Source organism: Abrus precatorius, unplaced genomic scaffold (assembly GCF_003935025.1).
Source record: "Abrus precatorius isolate BTA unplaced genomic scaffold, Abrus_2018 Scaffold9, whole genome shotgun sequence".
NCBI classification, from domain to species: domain Eukaryota; kingdom Viridiplantae; phylum Streptophyta; class Magnoliopsida; order Fabales; family Fabaceae; genus Abrus; species Abrus precatorius.
In genome coordinates this window covers 30030039-30048747 of record NW_020874439.1, presented here as the reverse complement: position 1 = coordinate 30048747, position 18709 = coordinate 30030039, and the positions used below count along the sequence as shown (strand labels likewise).

The window sequence follows — 18709 nt, the reverse complement described above, 5'->3', positions numbered from 1 at the left end:
TACTTAAATATTTTTTATAAATAAAATATCTAATTAATAGAAAAAGTATCATAAAAATTAATTAATAAAACTTTGAGTCCATATAATAAAATATGTTTATCTATATCATGATAAAAAGTTAAAAATTCAATCGTGTAATAAATTTGATTCAATAAAATTTTAAATAACAATATAATTTCACATATCAAATTTAATAAATATTTTATTTACATAAAAAATTATTTTTTCAGTACTTTATAGAAATTAATATATTGTATAAAATTTATATTATATTTAAGTGGAGATGGTTATATATTAAAAATTTTAATGTTAATATTTTATTTATTTCTCTAAAGGTAGTATAAAATGTAAAGATATAAAATTAAATAAATTTTTTTATTAGTAAAAAATTAAGTATTATAAAAATAAAATTAAGTTTTAATATAATTTTTTTAATTAATTTGATGTCTTGTATTCTTTTAAAATTATAATTTATTAAAATATACATTTAATATATTTGATATGCTTACAAATTAAATCTTTATATTTAAAGAAAAATAGTTTAATCTCTGTATAAAAATACTATTATATTTTAATCCTTTTCATCTTTAACCGTTAAATAATAGTGAAAGATTAAAATGTAAACGATACAAAACAAAATATAACAAAACTTACTTATAGGAATTAAAATATAAATTTTAATTAAGTACAAAAATTACTTTATAAACAAATATTAATTACAGAAACTAAATATATAATTTAAAACATCAATTAATTTGCATAACTTAAAAAGTCCAACAGAAAAATAAGCTCAAACAATCAATTTATAGAAATATGAAGATGAAATTGGGGGAATCAAATTGTTACATAGCACGTTTTATAATCATTATTTCGTCACCTCCAAATGTATCTGTATTCGATAACTTGTTGAACATGAGTTGGCACCTGCACCATTCGAAAGGGGCGTCCAATTAATTGCAACAATTGAAGGTAAGGCATTGCTCCTTCTTCTATTTTTAATGATAACGGAGTAGAAATCCAAACTGCCAATACCTTCAAATTCATAAACTATCCCTCTTCGAAACACAACTCAATGGCTTCATACGATTCAAAGAGTTGGAGCTCTACCAGTGCTGACTAGTCTTTGATAAGAAGTAATGGGTCTTCTGTCAAGTGTGATCCATACAAGCGCAGCTTCACAAGACATTTAAGTTTGGTAACCCAATTTGGCAACTTTTCCAAACGCCCATCTAAGTAAGTGTGGTTTATTGCTCATCTGAAGACCAAGCTGCTGGTATCTTTACCACATCATTTTCACCTAGCAAGTTTGAGGTTTTGAAAAAAAAAAAAAGTTGGAGTTCGCAGCTTTCAAGACAAGGAGTGTTGAATCGTGCCATTAAAAAGTTATTAGAATTTTTTAATATTTTTATTAATTTGAATAAGTCAAAGATTATCTTGTTAGTCAGATTTTATTTACTAGTTACTAATGGATAAATTATTTTTATATTTCAGTGAATAGTTACCAAAATTTGTTATTTTGTTGTAAGAATTGTGAGATATGATATAATTTGTTATGAATTTAAATTCAAGTCCATTCGATAAAATCATGAGAAGTCTATCTTCCAGTTTTTTTTTAGTATATTTCAGAGTTTAATAGCTAGCATGACCCAAGATGTATACTTTTTTTTAGTAGTTTTAAACTGCTTAAAGAGAATTGCCTACCATGAAAGATACATGCAATCTAGTAAAATATATATATATATACTTTTTAATTTCAAGTAAATATGAAATGAAATCACTTCTAAGATATATATAAGACCCTCAAATTGCAGTAACATAAAATTTTAGTAAATAATATTTAAAAAAATCAGTTGAATTTAATAACATCTGGCGTGATTCATATTCGATTTCAATTAATAATATAAGCTTTATTTCATTTTTACTTTTTCAATAAAAAAATTCGACACTAGCAACTTATAAAGTGAACGGGTGATCGAAGCCCTACTCAACTACAATAAATATAAGTTGACTTGACTTATTAACAATTTAACATTATATTAAACTCTACCGATATAACCTTTTAATAAAAAAATTGAATTATTAATAGTAATATTTTGAACTTATATAAAAAATTTGATATATTGTACTAATTAATAATTTTATTTGTATGAGATATTAATATATATACTATTAATATATAAATATTAGTATATTATGTTATTAGTTACATAACCCCTAGATTGTGTTTAAATAAAATAATTCTAAATTACTAGATCAGGTATTTGACTGGTAAAAAAGTATTTATTTTAAATTTTTAAAAAAAATTATGTAAAGGATAAGAAATTTTAAATAACATGTCATGTCATTAGAGAAAATTTAAAATATATTTTATTGTTTAACTTTTTATAATCATTCCCATACTTAGTTTACATTTTAATAATCCTTCATTGTTAATGTCAATTCTAAGAAATTTTAAAATTCTCTATTTAAAAAACCTTTAAAGTTTTTACTTACAGTTTAATTTTAATTAAACAAAAAAGTTAATAAATATTATCTTAATATTTGACAATTTTATTCATTAATTAATAAAAAATAATTTTCATATAATGTTGTTATATGACACATTACACATGCAAGCTTAATTACTTGTCATACTCGGTTGAATAAATTTTTGTTGTTTGCCTAAACACATAATCACTTAAACAATAATTGCAGTGTGTTCATGGTATGGGAAACAACAATGTTTGTTATCTTTGTGTGTTGAGAAAATATCATCTGTTTTCTTTTTACCAAATACAAATTTATTAATTTATTTTGTACAAAATAAATGATTTATACTTATATTTTCTCAAATAATTTAAAGTCATATAACATTAAAAATGAGTATGAAATAAAAATTTTGTAATATATCATGATTTTTAATAAAAATTTACTATATAAAAATTTTCAATGCATGAAGGCAAGAAAATAGAAAAACGAAAAAAAAAAGAAGAGAAAATAGAGGCAAAACATTACCAAATACTCTACAGTCTACCACTGAAATTACAATGAGACTACCATTCTCCAACAACCTATTAGTATATTAATATATAAATATTAATATATTATGTTGTTAGATAGCATAATTCCTAGATTGCGTTGAAATAAAAGAATTTACATACAACGGATTTATTGATATAGAATTTTTATTTGTTGAATACATAAATTAATAAAAAGCTATAATTATAATTAATAAAATATCAATTAATTTGCATAACTTGTTGAACATGAGTTGGCACATGCAGATCTATAAGGCGTACCCGTAATCGCAACGATTGAAGGTAAGGCATTGCTCCTTTTTCTATTTTTAATATTACCCTGTCCAAGGGATACAGAATTATCAATACCTTCAGATTCATAAACCATCCCTCTTCGAAACACAACTCACTGCTACTGCTTTTATATGATTCAATAAGTTGGAGCTCTACCAGTGCTGTCAAGTCTTTGATAAGACGCAATGGATCTTCTGTTAATTGTGATCCATCCAAGCGCAGCTTCACAAGACTACTAAGTTTGGGAACCCAATGTGGCAACTTTTCCAAACGCCCATCTAAGTAAAGGCGTTGGAGACTCTCAGGACAAACACTTAATGACTCCAACTCAATAACATCTCTAGCTGCTGTAATTGTTAATGACTTCAAAAAAGTCATGCACTCTATAGCATTGCATAATAATGTCCCATCTTTTCTATGTATATAAATGCCCAAATCCCTTATCTGCTTCAGATTCTTTAGTTCTTTCATAATCATATCCCCATTATCACTTGCATCAACCATTGTTAACCTCTGCAGTGAACTTAAATGTCCAATTCCACTCTTGAATTTCACACCGACACCGAAGCGATTTACCAAAAGATGACGCAACTTAACAAGTCTGTTAATCTCATATGGCAATTCACGCACCTCAGTATGTTTTATGTCCAGGGTCTCAAGATTCTGCAACTTACCAATGAACTTGGGAATCGTGCGGATACGCGTAGACCTTAAACTCAAATATTTCAAATGAAGAAAGTCTCCAACTGCTCGAGGAAGATAATCAAGAGGTGCACGTTCACAGTCTAATCTTGCCAAGAGCTTAAACCTTGAAAACAATGATTCGAACACAGAAGTTGGTGTGCGTCGATCAATCCCAAAAAGAAAACAAGACCGTATTAGCCCATAGTTTGCAACACTTTTCTTCACAGGATCATCCTCAACACATTCGTCAATTGACAAGCGCCGAGTCCACTCATGCAACTCGAGTCTCTTACTTTTCTTCACTTGACAAAAGTTCAGCTCCTCACACTTTCTGAGAATAAAATCATGCATCAAATCATGGACCCTACAACGTCTAACTCGGCCATAGGGGGACGCCTTAGCCACTTTAACCAAGCTCCTAGCAATAAGCTCATTCAAGTATTCTTCTGCCACTTCCTCAAGTGTTTGACCATCATTCTCTTTGTTCTCTACAAAACCCTCTGCTATCCACAAATTAATGAGCTTCACACAGTTGATTGAGTAATCCTCGGGAAAAAGGCCAAAGTATAAGAGGCATGACTTGAGGTGGTAACTAAGATCTTGGTAACTTTCAGACAGAACCTGATGGACACAGCTAAGATGGGGATCACTTGAAAGTTTTGAGCGTAGGCTATCATATACCATTTTCCATTCTGAGACATTTTTATTTTTGGTTGAGAGGAGACTTGCAATAGCCACAATTGCAAGTGGCACTCCATTGCACTTCTTAACAAACTCTTCTGACAATCCTTTCAAATCTTTGGGACAATCTTCTCGGAAAGCCTTCAGACAAAAAAGGTTCCAAGCATCCTCATGTTTCAGTGGTTGCATGTCATAGACGTGAATTGGTCCATGACCGCCACAAAACACAGCAACTCTCCTATCTCTTGTGGTGATGATAATCATACCCCTGTCTCTTGGTAATGCATGTTCTACGTCTCCCCAAAAGCTTTCTTCCCATACATCATCAAAAACAATCAAATAGCTCTTTGCTTTTAAGTATTCTCTCAGTTTTATTACCAGAGCGTTTCTTTCCATTTCACTAATTTCTTTGACTGATTCTTTGTCGCCAACCTCCTCATAAAACCTCTTTAGCAAATCCTTCAATATATTCTCTCCCTTGAGCAAACGGGATACAGTGATCCAAGCATAGCAATTAAAAGATGCTTCCCTCTTCTTTTGATTGAATACCTTGTTCACAACCGTTGTCTTACCTTGATATAAAAAAGTTTACAAAATAAAAGTTTGAACAAATCAAAAAATGTGATATGATGTTACAATATCCTAGAAAGTATAAAAATTAATCTCTTCATAGGAATATATAAAGTTGTAAAATAAAACAATATACTGATGTTAAAAAATGTGATATGATGTTACAATATCCTAGAAAGTATAAAAATTAATCTCTTCATAGGAATATATAAAGTTGTAAAATAAAACAATATACTGATGTTTCAATGTTTTATGAATCATTTAAATAGAGACAACATTTCTATATCTTGAGTTCATGGCGTCTATATTTGAAGTTTATAAACAAAATTTCATTAAACCACCTAGGGAGGGATTATTTTTCTCATGGGATAAGTTAGACAAACCCTTGTTTAAGCATATAACAATATCTCAAAATACTAAAATAAAAGGGTTGGGAAATTACCATGACCACCTTCGCCTACCACTGAGATCACAGTGCGACTACCTTTTTCTGACAACCAACTGGATAGTACTTGCTTGATATGATCAATCCCTACAAGCTGATCATCCTCAATGAAAAGGGCACCCTGTCGAAGATAATGCAGCGTGGCAATATCACTCCTTGATTCCAAAGCAGATGGATTGAACCCATAAGTTTCCTTTTCTCTGCTGAGTCTCTCTATTGATTCTCTGATCTCATCAATCTCTGATGCAATCTTATGGCTGGACATGACAGATCTGAGCATGTCACAAATTTTACACATGACACTAGCAACCCCACAATTGTCTTGAAGCTTATTGTGCACTTGCAACAAGTACTCATCAATCACATCTTCAATACGATATGAAACTTGTCTCATTTGCATGATCCACTCTTTCACTGAGTGGTTGGTTTTTCCCATCTCTGCTTTGGCATCTGCATCCTTTACGTAAGCACGAATCATTTGCAACTGGCCTTTCACTGACTCAAGTTTGCTTGGCACTCCTCTCAGAAGATTAACTTCATCTCTAAGTAAAGGGATCAACTTGTCAATCACAAGGTTCACTGCAATTTCTGCCATTTGATGAAATAAACCTGTAACAAAGATACAAAATTAAGCTTGCTGATAGATTTGCAACCGTCATGGATATATAGGCACACACCTTAAAAATCAAATATAAAACCAGTCATAGTAGATACTCTTAAAATCTTCTTCAATTTTGTATACAAAACCTCTGCAGGATAAACATTAAGTTGGTAAAACAAGCGTTGAGATTAACACTTCAAAGTTTTAACACAGTAACAGCCAATAGAATTTCCCAAATCATAAATCATTTTACAATCAATAATTTCTCATCTATATAGTTCTTCAAGTAGAGCAAAATAGTAGTTTCAAAAATCTGATCTTAATCTTTGGCTCATTAAGCATCACACAAAATATCCACTTCAACTAACTCAGCTCCAAACACACTAAATAATGGAAACTAAAATATGGAAATTACTCGGCTACTTGTGGCTAAGTGAAACTCAGATAAATCAGAAAATTACAATAAATACAGAGTACTTAAGTCAGAGTCACAGATGAGTCATAGCAACATTACTTATTCTGATGATTAATCAAAATAGAAAATGTTTATCAATAACGGTTAAATTCTCAGACATAAAATTGAAACCAATCTTAATAAAAATAGAAGGTTAAACAAAAAAGACAAGGTAACTTATAGAATGGAGAAATTGAGCTTATGAATAGGTGGAGGAAAACCAGGTTTTAGAGCTCAAAGTGCCTGAGATTCTACTCTCCTAAAAAACAACTTCTTTTGCATAGAAACTGTGTGTGTAGTGAGAAGTCCGTTCAAATATTGCTTTTCAATTATGAGGAAAGACAGCTAAAAACATTCTTTCTTGACGCTGCTTTTAGAATTTCATGTCTTTTACTTTATTATCTTTTCCAAGAAAAAAAATAATTAAAGGATGAGGAGGAGCAATAATATAATCTTTAACATATTTTTAGTAAAGATTCTAAAATTATAAAATTAAAATTAATATTTACATTAATTTTAAATGATTTTTAATTAATAATAAAAATATATTACTAATTTTTTAATAAGTAAAGTAAAAATATTTTTTTAATATTTTATTAGTGAAAATAATATTTTTAAAAAAGATAATTAAATTTTTAGAAAATTTCACATTAAATTTAAGCATCCAAATAATAATAATAATATAAAAATAATGCAAATAATTAAAGTATAACGCCGACGCGGAATCGCACAAACTGAATAAAGTAAAAAAAGTTAAAGTAGAAGATGATATGATCTTTCCCACACCTAACCCCACAATCAGATTATTTTAGATAATGGAAATATATATTTATAATAAAAATACAAAGGTATATACATTTTAAAAAATTAATTTTGATCATTTTATAAATTTGTTTAATTGATAAAAATAATATTTTATTAGGACATATAAATATATTATTATTTTTAATATCAACTAAAAATGTATATATTAATTCAGAGTTGCTTAAATTATTTTTTCACATAAGCAACGGTTGCTTATTTCAATATATCATTAGAAATTAATGAGTTGTCATTACCATTCCTTAATTAAGCAACTATTGCTTAACTAAAATTTAGAGAGAAAAAAAGTGAGATTCTTAGTATTAATTTTAAAATAAAAACCAAAAAATTCCAGAATTAATAAAAGTAAAGTTGTGGCTAAAAGTTGCTTAAATAAAAAAGAGTTATATGTCATTATAGAACTAACATAAAATTAATATAACATAATTTAAACAACTTTTAATAATTTTACTCATGAAAATGTTCTCACAATCTTGTTCAAGCAAGAACATCTCCATTATATAAGAATATTTTGTGTATACATAATTTTCCCACTCAAATACAATATGTAAAGTTGCATTGCTAACTTTGCAAGAAATGAAGTTCATCAATTTGTACATTTTTCTTCGGTTAAGGTGAAATATAGAGTTCAAATGTTTTTATTTTAATGGATTTCACACAAACATTTAAAGGCTGCATTTTTTTCATATTTTATTTAATGGTTTAAATATAATAAATATTTTATATTAATATATATATATATATATATATATATGTGTGTGTGTGTGTGTATAATAAAAATTTTATATGTTTAAGTTAAATTTATTTTTTAATTATTATAAAAATATTTTTATATCATTCATATTCATATTTCAATCTTTCTAATTTCACTTCTCGTCTAAAGAAAGCATTAAAGTAATTGAGAAAGAGGGGTTAAGCAGTGACTCTAGTCACTGCAGCTAGAGAATTGCTTGCAAAATTTTGTGAGTAATAGTTTTCATTTGTAATCATACTGTCACATAGGAATTTTGATTGCATCATAATTTTCCTATGTTATATATCATAGATAATATATTGTGATATAAAACTTAAAATATATAAATATTTATTTTTGAAAAAAAACCATTCATATTTATTACATATATTTTTAAAATATATAAATATTGTTTGCCTTGTTTTTTGAGATTCATATTAGTCCATCTTAATATTATGAGTTGAATTTAATTGAATTATATATTATTTTACACTATCATTTAATTATAGATTTGTCATATGTGTGTAATCTTTCTCTATCAAAGAGTTATCAAACTTTTTCCTTCCTCTCTTCTTTCTTTGTCATTTTTCCCTCTCTATTATTCTAAGCACTATTTGCAAATCTCCACTGTTCCTAGCTTCGAGTGCACAAATATAGTTGTGAAACTCTATAAATCTTGAAAAGCAAAGCCACCTATCAAGTTTCATTAGAATTTGACACAGAATTATACTAACACATATATAGATGGATAAAAATATATATTCCGTACAAAATTATAAAAACTAATGTAATTTATTGAGACATGTTAAGAAGAGTTAGATATACTCTATTAAATACTTAGTATACATTGAATGTTCTTCATGATTTTAAGATAATAAAAAAAAATATTTTCAATTTCTTAACTTCTATCATTCAACGTACGTTTGAAAAAAAAAAAAAACTAATATATTTAATTTATCCAACTTATATAGACTTATATTACGTAAATTTTTTCTATATTTATCTTCTTGTTGCTGCACTTTCTTAGTCAAACCCAACGTATACTTTTATTTTGGTCCAGAATACTCTTGGATTCACCATTTGTGCAGTTTGACAGTCATTTACTTGCAGCATTAAAGAGCAAACAAAGGATATGTGGGCTCTGTTCAACTCATTCTTTAGAACTTTCTCAAACATTACATTACAACGTACCAATACCATTCATTAACATTCAAAATCCAAATCTCAATGTTTTCCAATTTTGGTCTTAACGCACATCAAATTTATTAGGTTAAACTAAAAATATTTATATTTTTTTTTCAGCTTTGTCTGATAGAAAGAAGGAGATACATACTTACAAAATAATTTTCATTATATCAATCATTTTATTTCACACTTTTTTCTCTTTTTATTGTTTATTGTATAATTTGTTATAATTTTTTTATATAAATATAATTTCTCTTTGTTATATGGCAAAACTTCAAGGAAATAGCTAGCACAAACAAAATGGATTTGTAAATACTTACTCAAATGGATTTGTAACACGATTAAAATCCCTAAATTCTTACGAAATTTATGAAAACACGTAAGTTAGAGTCTCTACTCACAAGTAGCAATGTTGTAATGCGAAGATTTTTCAATCTCAATGAAAAAGAACAAACGAACTTTTCAATCATGTATAGCAGTTCAATTTTCAGCTCCACAAACAAAATCTAAACCATTCTGGATCAAAAGATATTGAATTGAAGGGAGGGATACTTAAAGGTAGAGGAAAACCAGAGTTGAAAGTTCAAACTGCATGAGATTCAAATATTCAAGCAAACTATAAATTAATATTGGAGTTGATCAAATGCAACCCTTAAAGTCAGAATTCTATTCAGCGTCATCGATACTAGCTGTTTGATTTATTTATTTTTCTAATACAGAAAATCCCAAACTAGATTGACAGCATAATCACACATAAACTAGTTCAACTAGCCTCACAAAGTAAACGCCTGATGGAAACCTTTAATCTTCTATATTAGGGTTATAAGAAGGGAAAGTGATTGGAAGCTTAGTTCAACTATTTCATTATTTTATATTGTTGAAAAGTGCCTTTCAAAAGTTGTTAGAATTTATTTTATTTTTAATTTTAATAAGTCAAAGAATATTTTATTAACTAAATTCTTTTTACTACTTGTTAGTGAATACTAAAGTCGGTTTAACTCAAATAGCTTAACTGATATTTAATGGGAACAATTATGATATTTGGGCAGTAAGGAAGGAAACTTATCTTGAGGTTGTGAATGTTAAGGTGACAAATGAATTAAAAGTAAGAAAGTGCTTAATCTTATTTTTTTTATCCTTCATTCTTGTTATTTGCATAGACACGTAATCACTTAAACAATAATTACAGTGTATTCATGGCAAGGGAAACAACAAGTTTTGTTATCTTTGTGTGTTTAGAAAATATCATCTGTTTTTTTTTTTTTTTTTACCAAATACTAATTTATAAATTTATTTTGTACAAAATAAATGGTTTGTACTTATTTTTTCTCAAATAATTTAAAGTCATAAAATAAAAATGAACTATGAAATAAAAATCATCATTTCGTCACATCCAAATGTTTCCGTATTTGATAACTCGTCGAACATGATTTGGCAGCTGCAGCGTTCGAGGGCGTTCACGTAATCGCAACAATTCAAGGTAAGGCATTCCTCCTCTTTCTATTTTAAATGTTACCAAAGTAGAATGCTTAACTCTCAAAACCTTCAGATTCATAAACCATCCCTCTTTGAAACACAACTCATTGCCTTTATATGATTCAAAAAGTTGGAGCTCTACCAGTGCTGACAAGTCTTTTATAAGAGGCAATGGATCTTCTGTTAAGTGTGATTCATACAAGCGCAGCTTCACAAGACTTTTAAGTTTGGGAACCCAATCTGGCAACTTTTCCAAATCCCATCTAAGTAAAGGCGTTGGAGACTCTCAGGAGAAACACTTAATGACTCCAACTCAATAACTTCTATGAATCCAAAGCAATGAACACTCCTATGAATCAAAAGGAGAATTCATCTTGCCAATGAATTCTGGAATCATCTCAAGACTAGTATTCATTAAGTTCAAATATTTCAAATGGAGTAAGTTACCAACTGCTTTAGGAATTAAGATAACTGAGGGGTGTATTTTCACAGTCTAATTAAAGCTAGAGAAAAATGATTCAAAGATGGAAGTTGGCATGTCTTGGGTAATGTTAAAATGAAAACAAGAATTTATTAGTATATAATTTGTAACGTTTCTTTTCAAATATGTCAATTGATAAGAGTTAGAGTTTAAATAGACTATTTTAATAGGTTTAATAATTTCTTTTTTTTTAAGTTTAAGCTTGACTTGTTTAAGTAATTAAATTTTAAAAAATTTAAATTAAGTCTATTAATTAAATACACAAAGCTGAGTTAGACTTTAAAAAATTAAGTTGTAAACTATTATCGAATAATTTAACCTATTTTTATTCCTAGCGATAACTTACCGTAACACATTACTTATTTTACTAGTCTCAAAAGAATAAATACTTAATCGAAACATACTCAATTACATAATTAATTTTTAGTATCACATAATTCTTTAATCAAATTATTGTTGATTCATTAATTTTATATAAAAGGCAAACATATTTTAAAAAATATTTTCACAATAAATTAATATCAAACAAGCTGTTGACTATGTAAAGTTAAATTTTACATTTAATATAAGATTTGCTTTTTTTAAATAAAAAAAACTTCAAGTTAGCATGGCCTCTTAAAATAAACGCGTGATCGAAATCCTGAATTATTAACAATTTAACATTAGATTAATCTCTGATAATACAACTTTTTTAATAAAAAAATGAATTATTAACATAAATATTTTAAACTCGTACCAAAAATTTGATATCTTTTACTAATTACTAAATTTATTTGTATAGAATATTAATATATACTATTAATATATAAATATTAGTATATTATGTTACTAGTTAACATAAACCCTAGATTGTGTTTAAATAAAAGAATTCTATATTGCTAAATTACATGTATTTGACTGATAAAAAAGTATTTTTGAAATATTTTAAAGTTTTATTTAGAAATTTCTATGTAAAATTATAATAAAATTTAAATAACATGTCATATCATTGGAGAGAATTTAAAATATCTTTATTATGTTTAACTTTTTTATAATTATTCTCATACTTAATTCACATTTTAATTATCCTCCATTGTTAATGTTAATTCTAAAAAATTTAAAATTTCTATTTAAACACAACATTAAAGTTTTTACTTACAGTTTAATTTTTATCAAACAATAAAGTTAATTAATATTATCTTAACACTAGACAATTTTATGCCTTAATTAATAAATAATATTTTTTTTAATAATGTTATATGACAAATTTCACATGATAGCTTAATTAGTCGTATAAGCACGCTTGGTTGAATTATTTTTTTATTTTTTTTTGTGTGCGTCCCAGAGTAGGAGATGAAAGAATCCAAACAAAACAACACAAATATCTGCTTTTTGTTTTCCATTTAATAGAAATAGATATATCGTACAAAAATTATATTCTATTTAAATGAAAATGGTTATATATTAAAATTTTTAATGTTGATATTTTATTCATTCCTCTAAATGTAGTATATAATGTGAAGTTTTAAGATTAAGGAAAATTTTTTATTAGTCAAAAATCAAGTTTTATGAAAATTAAATTAAATTTTAACACAATTTTTTCTCAATTAATTTAGTGTTTTGCATTTTTTTTTAAATTATAATTTGTTAAAATACATATTTAGTTCTTATATTTGATATGTTTAAAAATTAAATTTATTTAAAAAAAAAAATACGGTTTTATTCCCTCTACAAACATTATGTTATATTTAATAGTGGCATAACTGTAAAGATTAAAACCTAAATGATAGGAATTAAAATATAACAAAACACAAGTATAAGAATTAAAACACAACTTTTTATTAAGTATAAAGATTAATTTATAAATAAATATTAATTACATAGATTAAATATATAATTTAAACTGTCGATTAATTTGCATAACTTAAGAAGACAAAATCCAACGGAAAAATAACCTGAAACAATCAACTTACTCACTCATGTCATAGTGATAGAAATCCTATATAAAATGAATCGGTTTGACTTTATCTTCTCTTTACTTTATCTTAATATTTTGATGTTTTATTGATGTGTTGATGCAGTGGGAAAGAAATTGAAGAGTGAGAAAGGAAAATGCTTACATTGAGGAAGTTATTCTGCAAATTAATTTGGATTAGTTTTCTTAGGCCTTCCAAGTGAACGGATATAATTGAATATGACTCTTGGATATATTAAAAGATGAAATTGGGTCAACCAAATTCTTACATAACAAAAAATATTCACTTTTAACAGCAATTAAAAGTATATAATATACTATGGACATATAGCTACATCAAATTACATAACAAATCATGAAAATGAGTTGTTATGCAAGTTATCAAGATAAGTTAAAATTCTAAACTTATCTCGTCCAATGCCTCCTCAATGTTCTAAATCATCCTTTTGATAACTTGTCTAACATGAGTTGGCACCTGCACCATTTCAGGGTGTTCAGATAATCCCAACAATTGAAGGTAAGGCATTGCTCCTCCTTCTATTTTTAATGTTACCAAAGTGGAAAGATAAACTCTCAAAACCTTCAGATTCATAAACCATCCCTCTTTGAAACACAGCTCCTTACCTTCATACGATTCACGAAGTTGGAGCTCTACCAGTGCTGACAAGTCTTTGATAAGAGGCAATGGATCTTCTGTTAAGTGTGATTCATACAAGCGCAGCTTCACAAGACTATTAAGTTTGGGAACCCAATGTGGCAACTTTTCCAAACGCCCATCTAAGTAAAGGCGTTGGAGACTCTCAGGACAAACACTTAATGACTCCAACTCAATAACTTCTTCTTCAGCTGCTTTAATTGATAATGACCTCAAATAAGCCATGCACTCTATAGCATTGCATAATAATGTCCCATCTTTTCTATTTATATTAACAATTCCCAAATCCCTTATCTGCTTCAGATTCTTCAGTTCTTTCATAATCACATCCCCATTATCACGTGCATTAACCTTTCTTAACTTCTGCAGTGAACTTAAATGTCCAATTCCTACCTTCAATTTCACACCGACACTGAAGGTATATGCCAAAAGATGACGCAACTTAACAAGTCTGTTAATCTCACGTGGCAATTCACGCACCCGAGTAAATTTTAAGTCCAGGGTCTCAAGATTCTGCAACTTACCAATGAACTTGGGAATCGTGCGGATACCAGTATTCCTTAAACTCAAATATTTCAAATGAAATAAGTCTCCAACTGCTTTTGGAAGATAACCAAGAGGTGCACGTTCACAGTCTAATCTTGCCAAGAGCTTAAATCTTGAGAACAATGACTCAAACTCGGAATTTGGTGTGTCTCGATCAATCCGAAAAAGAAAACAAGACCGTATTAGCCCATAGTTTGCAACACTTTTCTTCACAGGATCATCCTCAACACATTCGTCAATTGACAAGCGCCGAGTCCACTCATGCAACTCGAGTCTTTTATTTTCCTTCATTTGACAAAAGTTCAGCTCCTCACACTTTCTGAGAATAAAATCGTGCATCAAATCATGGACCCTACAACGGCTAACTCGGCCATAGGAGGACGCTTTAACCACTTTAACCAAGCTCCTAGCAATAAGCTCATTCAAGTATTCTTCTGCTATTTCCTCAAGTATTTGACCATCATTCTCTTTGTTCTCTACAAAACCCTCTGCTATCCACAAATTAATGAGCCTCACACAGTTGATCGAGTAATCCTCGGGAAAAAGGCCAAAGTATAAGAGGCATGACTTGAGGTGGTAACTAAGATCTTGGTAACTTTCAGACAGAACCTGATGGACGCTGCTAAGATGGGGATCACTTGAAAGTTTTGAGCGTAGGCTATCATATACCCTTTTCCATTCTAAGACATTTTTGTTTTTGGTTGAGAGGAGACTAGCAATAGCCACAATTGCAAGTGGCACTCCATTGCACTTCTTAACAAACTCTTCTGACAATCCTTTCAAATCTTTGGGACAACCTTCTCGAAAAGCCTTCACACAAAAAAGGTTCCAAGCATCACCATGGTTTAGTGGTTGCATGTCATAGATGTGAATTGGTCCATGACCTCCACAAAACTCAGCAACTCTCCTATCTCTTGTCGTGATGATTATCATACCCTTGTCTCTTGGTAATGCATGTTCTACGTCTCCCCAAAAGCTTTCTTCCCATACGTCATCAAAAACAATCAAATAGCTCTTTCCTTGTAAGTATTCTCTGAGTTTTATTACCAGAGCGTTTCTGTCCATTTCACTAATTTCTTTGACTGATCCTTTGTCGCCAGCCTCCTCATAAAGTCTCTTTAGCAAATCCTTCAATAGATTCTCTCCCTTGAGCAAACGGGATACAGTGATCCAAGCATAACAATTAAAAGATGCTTCCTTATTCTTTTGATTAAATACCTTGTTCACAACCGTTGTTTTACCTTGATACAAAAAAGTTTACAAAATAAAAATTTGAAAAAGTTAAAAATGTGATATGATGTTACAATATCCTAGAAAATATAAAAATTACTCTCTTCATAGGAATACATAAAGTTGAAAAATAAAACAATATACTGATGTTTCAATGTTTTATGAATCCTTTAAATAGATACAAAATTTCTATATCTTCACGACATCTATATTTGAAGTTTATAAACAAAAATTCATTAATGTACCTAGGATTGCATTATTTTTCTCATGAGATAACTTAGACAAACCCTAGTTTATATTAACATCGTGAGCTACTGTTTTTTGTTTTTAATATTTATGTATCATTTAAGTAGATAACAACGGCTCAAAATACTAAACAGTTGGAACATTACCATGACCACCTTCGCCTACCACTGAGATCACAGTGCGACTATCTTGTTCTGACAGCCAACTGGATAGTACTTGCTTGATATGGTCAATCCCCACAAGCTGATCATCCTCAATGAAAAGGGCACCCTGTCGAAGATAATGCACCGTGGCAATATCACTCCTTGGTTCCAAAGCAGATGGATTGAACCCATAAGTTTCCTTTTCTCTGCTGAGTCTTTCTATTGAGTCTCTGATCTCATCAATCTGTGATGCAATCTTATGGCGGGACATGACTGATTTGAGCAAGTCACAAATTTTACATATGACACTAGCAACCCCACAAGTGTCTTGCAGCTTATTGTGCAATTGCAACAAGTACTCATCAATCACATCTTCTATACGATATGAAACTTGTCTCATTTGCATGATCCACTCTTTCACGGAGTGGTTGGTTTTTCCCATTTCTGCCTTGGCATCTGCATCCTTTAAGTAAGCACGAATCATTTGCAACTGGTCTTTCGCTGACTCAAGTTTGTTTGGCACTCCTCTCTGAAGGTTAACTTCATCTCTAAGTAAAGGGATCAACTTGTCAATCACAAGGTTCACCGCAATTTCTGCCATTTGATGAGATAAACCTGTAACAAAGATACAAAACTAAGCTTGCTGATAGATTTGCAACCGTCATGGATATATAGGCACACACCTTAAAAATCAAATATAAAATCAGTCATAGTAGATACTCTTAAAATCTTCTTCAATTTTGTATACAAAACCTCTGCAGGATAAACATTAAGTTGGTAAAACAAGCGTTGAGATTAACACTTCAAAGTTTTAACACTGTAACAGCCAGTAGAATTTCCCAAATCATAAATCATTTTACAATCAATAATTTCTCATCTGTATAGTTCTTCAAGTAGAGCAAAATAGTAGTTTCAAAAATCTGATCTTAATCTTTGGCTCATTAAGCATCACACAAAATATCCACTTCAACTAACTCAGCTCCAAACACACTAAATAATAGAAACTAAAATATTGAAATTACTCGGCTACTTGTGGCAAAGTGAAACTCAGATAAATCAGAAAATTACAATAAATACAGAGTACTTAAGTCAGAGTCACAAATGACTCATAGGAACATTACTTATTCTGATATAAATCAAAATAGAAAAGTTTGAAGTATCAATAATGGTTAAATTTCCAGACATAAACAAAATTGAAACCAATCTTAATAAAAATATAAGATTAAACAAAGAAGGCAAAGTAAATTATAGAATGGAGAAATTGAACTTGTGAATAGGGAGAGGAAAACCAGGTGTTAGAGCTCAAAGTGCCTGAGATTCTATTCTCCCAAAAAACAACTTGTTTTGCATAGAAACTGTGTGTGTAGTGAGAAGTCCGTTCAGATATTGCTTTTCAATTAGGAGGAAAGACAGCTAAAAACATTCTTTCTTGACGCTGCTTTTAGAATTTCATGTCTTTTACTTTATTATCTTTTCCAAGAAAAAATAATTAAAAGATGAGGATGAACAATAATATAATCTTTGACATATTTTTAGTAAATATTATAAAATTATTAAATCAAAATTAATATTTACATTTTTAAATAATTTAAATAATTTTTATTTTTTTCACGAGTAAAGTAAAAATATTTTTTAAAATTTATTTAATATTTTTTATTTATGAAAAATAATATTTTTTAAAAAGATAATTAAATTTAAGCATTCAAATAATAATAATAATAGAAAAATAATGCAAATAATTAAAGTAAGACAACGCGGAATCGCACAAACTAATTAAAGTTAAGAAGTTAAAGTAGAAGATGATATGACCCTTCCCAGACCTATGACCCCCACAATCAGATTATTTTAGATGATGGAAATATATATTTATAATAAAAATAAAAAGGTATATACATTTTAAAAAATTAATTTTGATCATTTTATAAATTTGTTTGATTGATAAAAATAATATTTTTTAGGACTTTTAAATAATTATTATTTTTAATATTAACTAAAAATGTATATATTGATTCAGAGTTGTTTAAATTATTTTTTTACATAAGCAACGGTTGTTTATTTCAATATATCATTAGAAATTAATGAGTTGTCATTACCATTCCTTAATTAAGCAACTATTGCTTAAGCTAAAAATTAGGGGAAAAAAGTGAGATTCTTAGTATTAATTTTAAAATGAAAAACCAAAAAATCTAGAATTAATAAAAGTAAAGTTGTAGCTAAAAGTTGCTTAAATAAAAAGAGTGATGTGTTATTATAGAACTAACATAGAATTAATATAGTAAAATATAATCAACTTTTAATAGTTTTACTCATGAAAATGCTCTCACAATCTTGTTCAAGCAAGAACATCTGCATTATATAAGAATATTTGGTGTATACATAATTTTCCCACTCAAATACAATATGTAAAGTGGCATGCTAACTTTGCAAGAAATGAAGTTCATCAATTTGTACATTTTTCTTCGGTTAAGGTCAAATATAGAGTTAAATGTTTTTATTTTAATGGATTTCACACT

General features: G+C 28.5%; 2 protein-coding genes across 4 annotated transcripts; both read right to left on the bottom strand.

Annotated features, from left to right (window-relative positions):
- Window positions 1–2994: 2994 nt before the first annotated feature.
- On the bottom strand, window positions 2995–7063 carry LOC113851512 (disease resistance protein RPM1-like). Of its 2 annotated transcripts, XM_027482019.1 has the most exons (3): window positions 6947–7063; window positions 5668–6279; window positions 2995–5227 (listed from the first exon to the last, which is right to left on the bottom strand). In XM_027482019.1, exons 2-3 carry the CDS (start codon window positions 6263–6265, stop codon window positions 3219–3221), a joined length of 2607 nt encoding a protein of 868 aa, XP_027337820.1. In that variant the 5' UTR covers window positions 6266–6279; window positions 6947–7063; the 3' UTR covers window positions 2995–3218. The 2 variants fall into 2 exon arrangements, with proteins under 2 accessions (XP_027337820.1, XP_027337821.1); XM_027482020.1 differs by having other exon boundaries at window positions 5668–6961.
- A 6525-nt stretch (window positions 7064–13588) lies between these two features.
- LOC113851513 (disease resistance protein RPM1-like) lies at window positions 13589–17584 on the bottom strand. 2 transcript variants are annotated; one of them, XM_027482021.1, is made up of 3 exons: window positions 17486–17584; window positions 16200–16811; window positions 13589–15818 (listed from the first exon to the last, which is right to left on the bottom strand). In XM_027482021.1, exons 2-3 carry the CDS (start codon window positions 16795–16797, stop codon window positions 13810–13812), a joined length of 2607 nt encoding a protein of 868 aa, XP_027337822.1. In that variant the 5' UTR covers window positions 16798–16811; window positions 17486–17584; the 3' UTR covers window positions 13589–13809. The 2 variants fall into 2 exon arrangements, with proteins under 2 accessions (XP_027337822.1, XP_027337823.1); XM_027482022.1 differs by having other exon boundaries at window positions 13616–15818; window positions 16200–17561.
- Between the last annotated feature and the right edge of the window lie 1125 nt (window positions 17585–18709).

Bases quoted from the DNA above. Each gene is read 5' to 3' on its own strand.
- LOC113851512 (XM_027482019.1), bottom strand. From the start codon at position 6,265: ATGGCAGAAATTGCAGTGAACCTTGTGATTGACAAGTTGATCCCTTTA. The intron at 5,228-5,667 runs GTAATTTCCCAA...TTTTATATCAAG, and splicing joins GGTAGGCGAAGGTGGTCATG to GTAAGACAACGGTTGTGAAC.
- LOC113851513 (XM_027482021.1), bottom strand. From the start codon at position 16,797: ATGGCAGAAATTGCGGTGAACCTTGTGATTGACAAGTTGATCCCTTTA. The intron at 15,819-16,199 runs GTAATGTTCCAA...TTTTGTATCAAG, and splicing joins GGTAGGCGAAGGTGGTCATG to GTAAAACAACGGTTGTGAAC.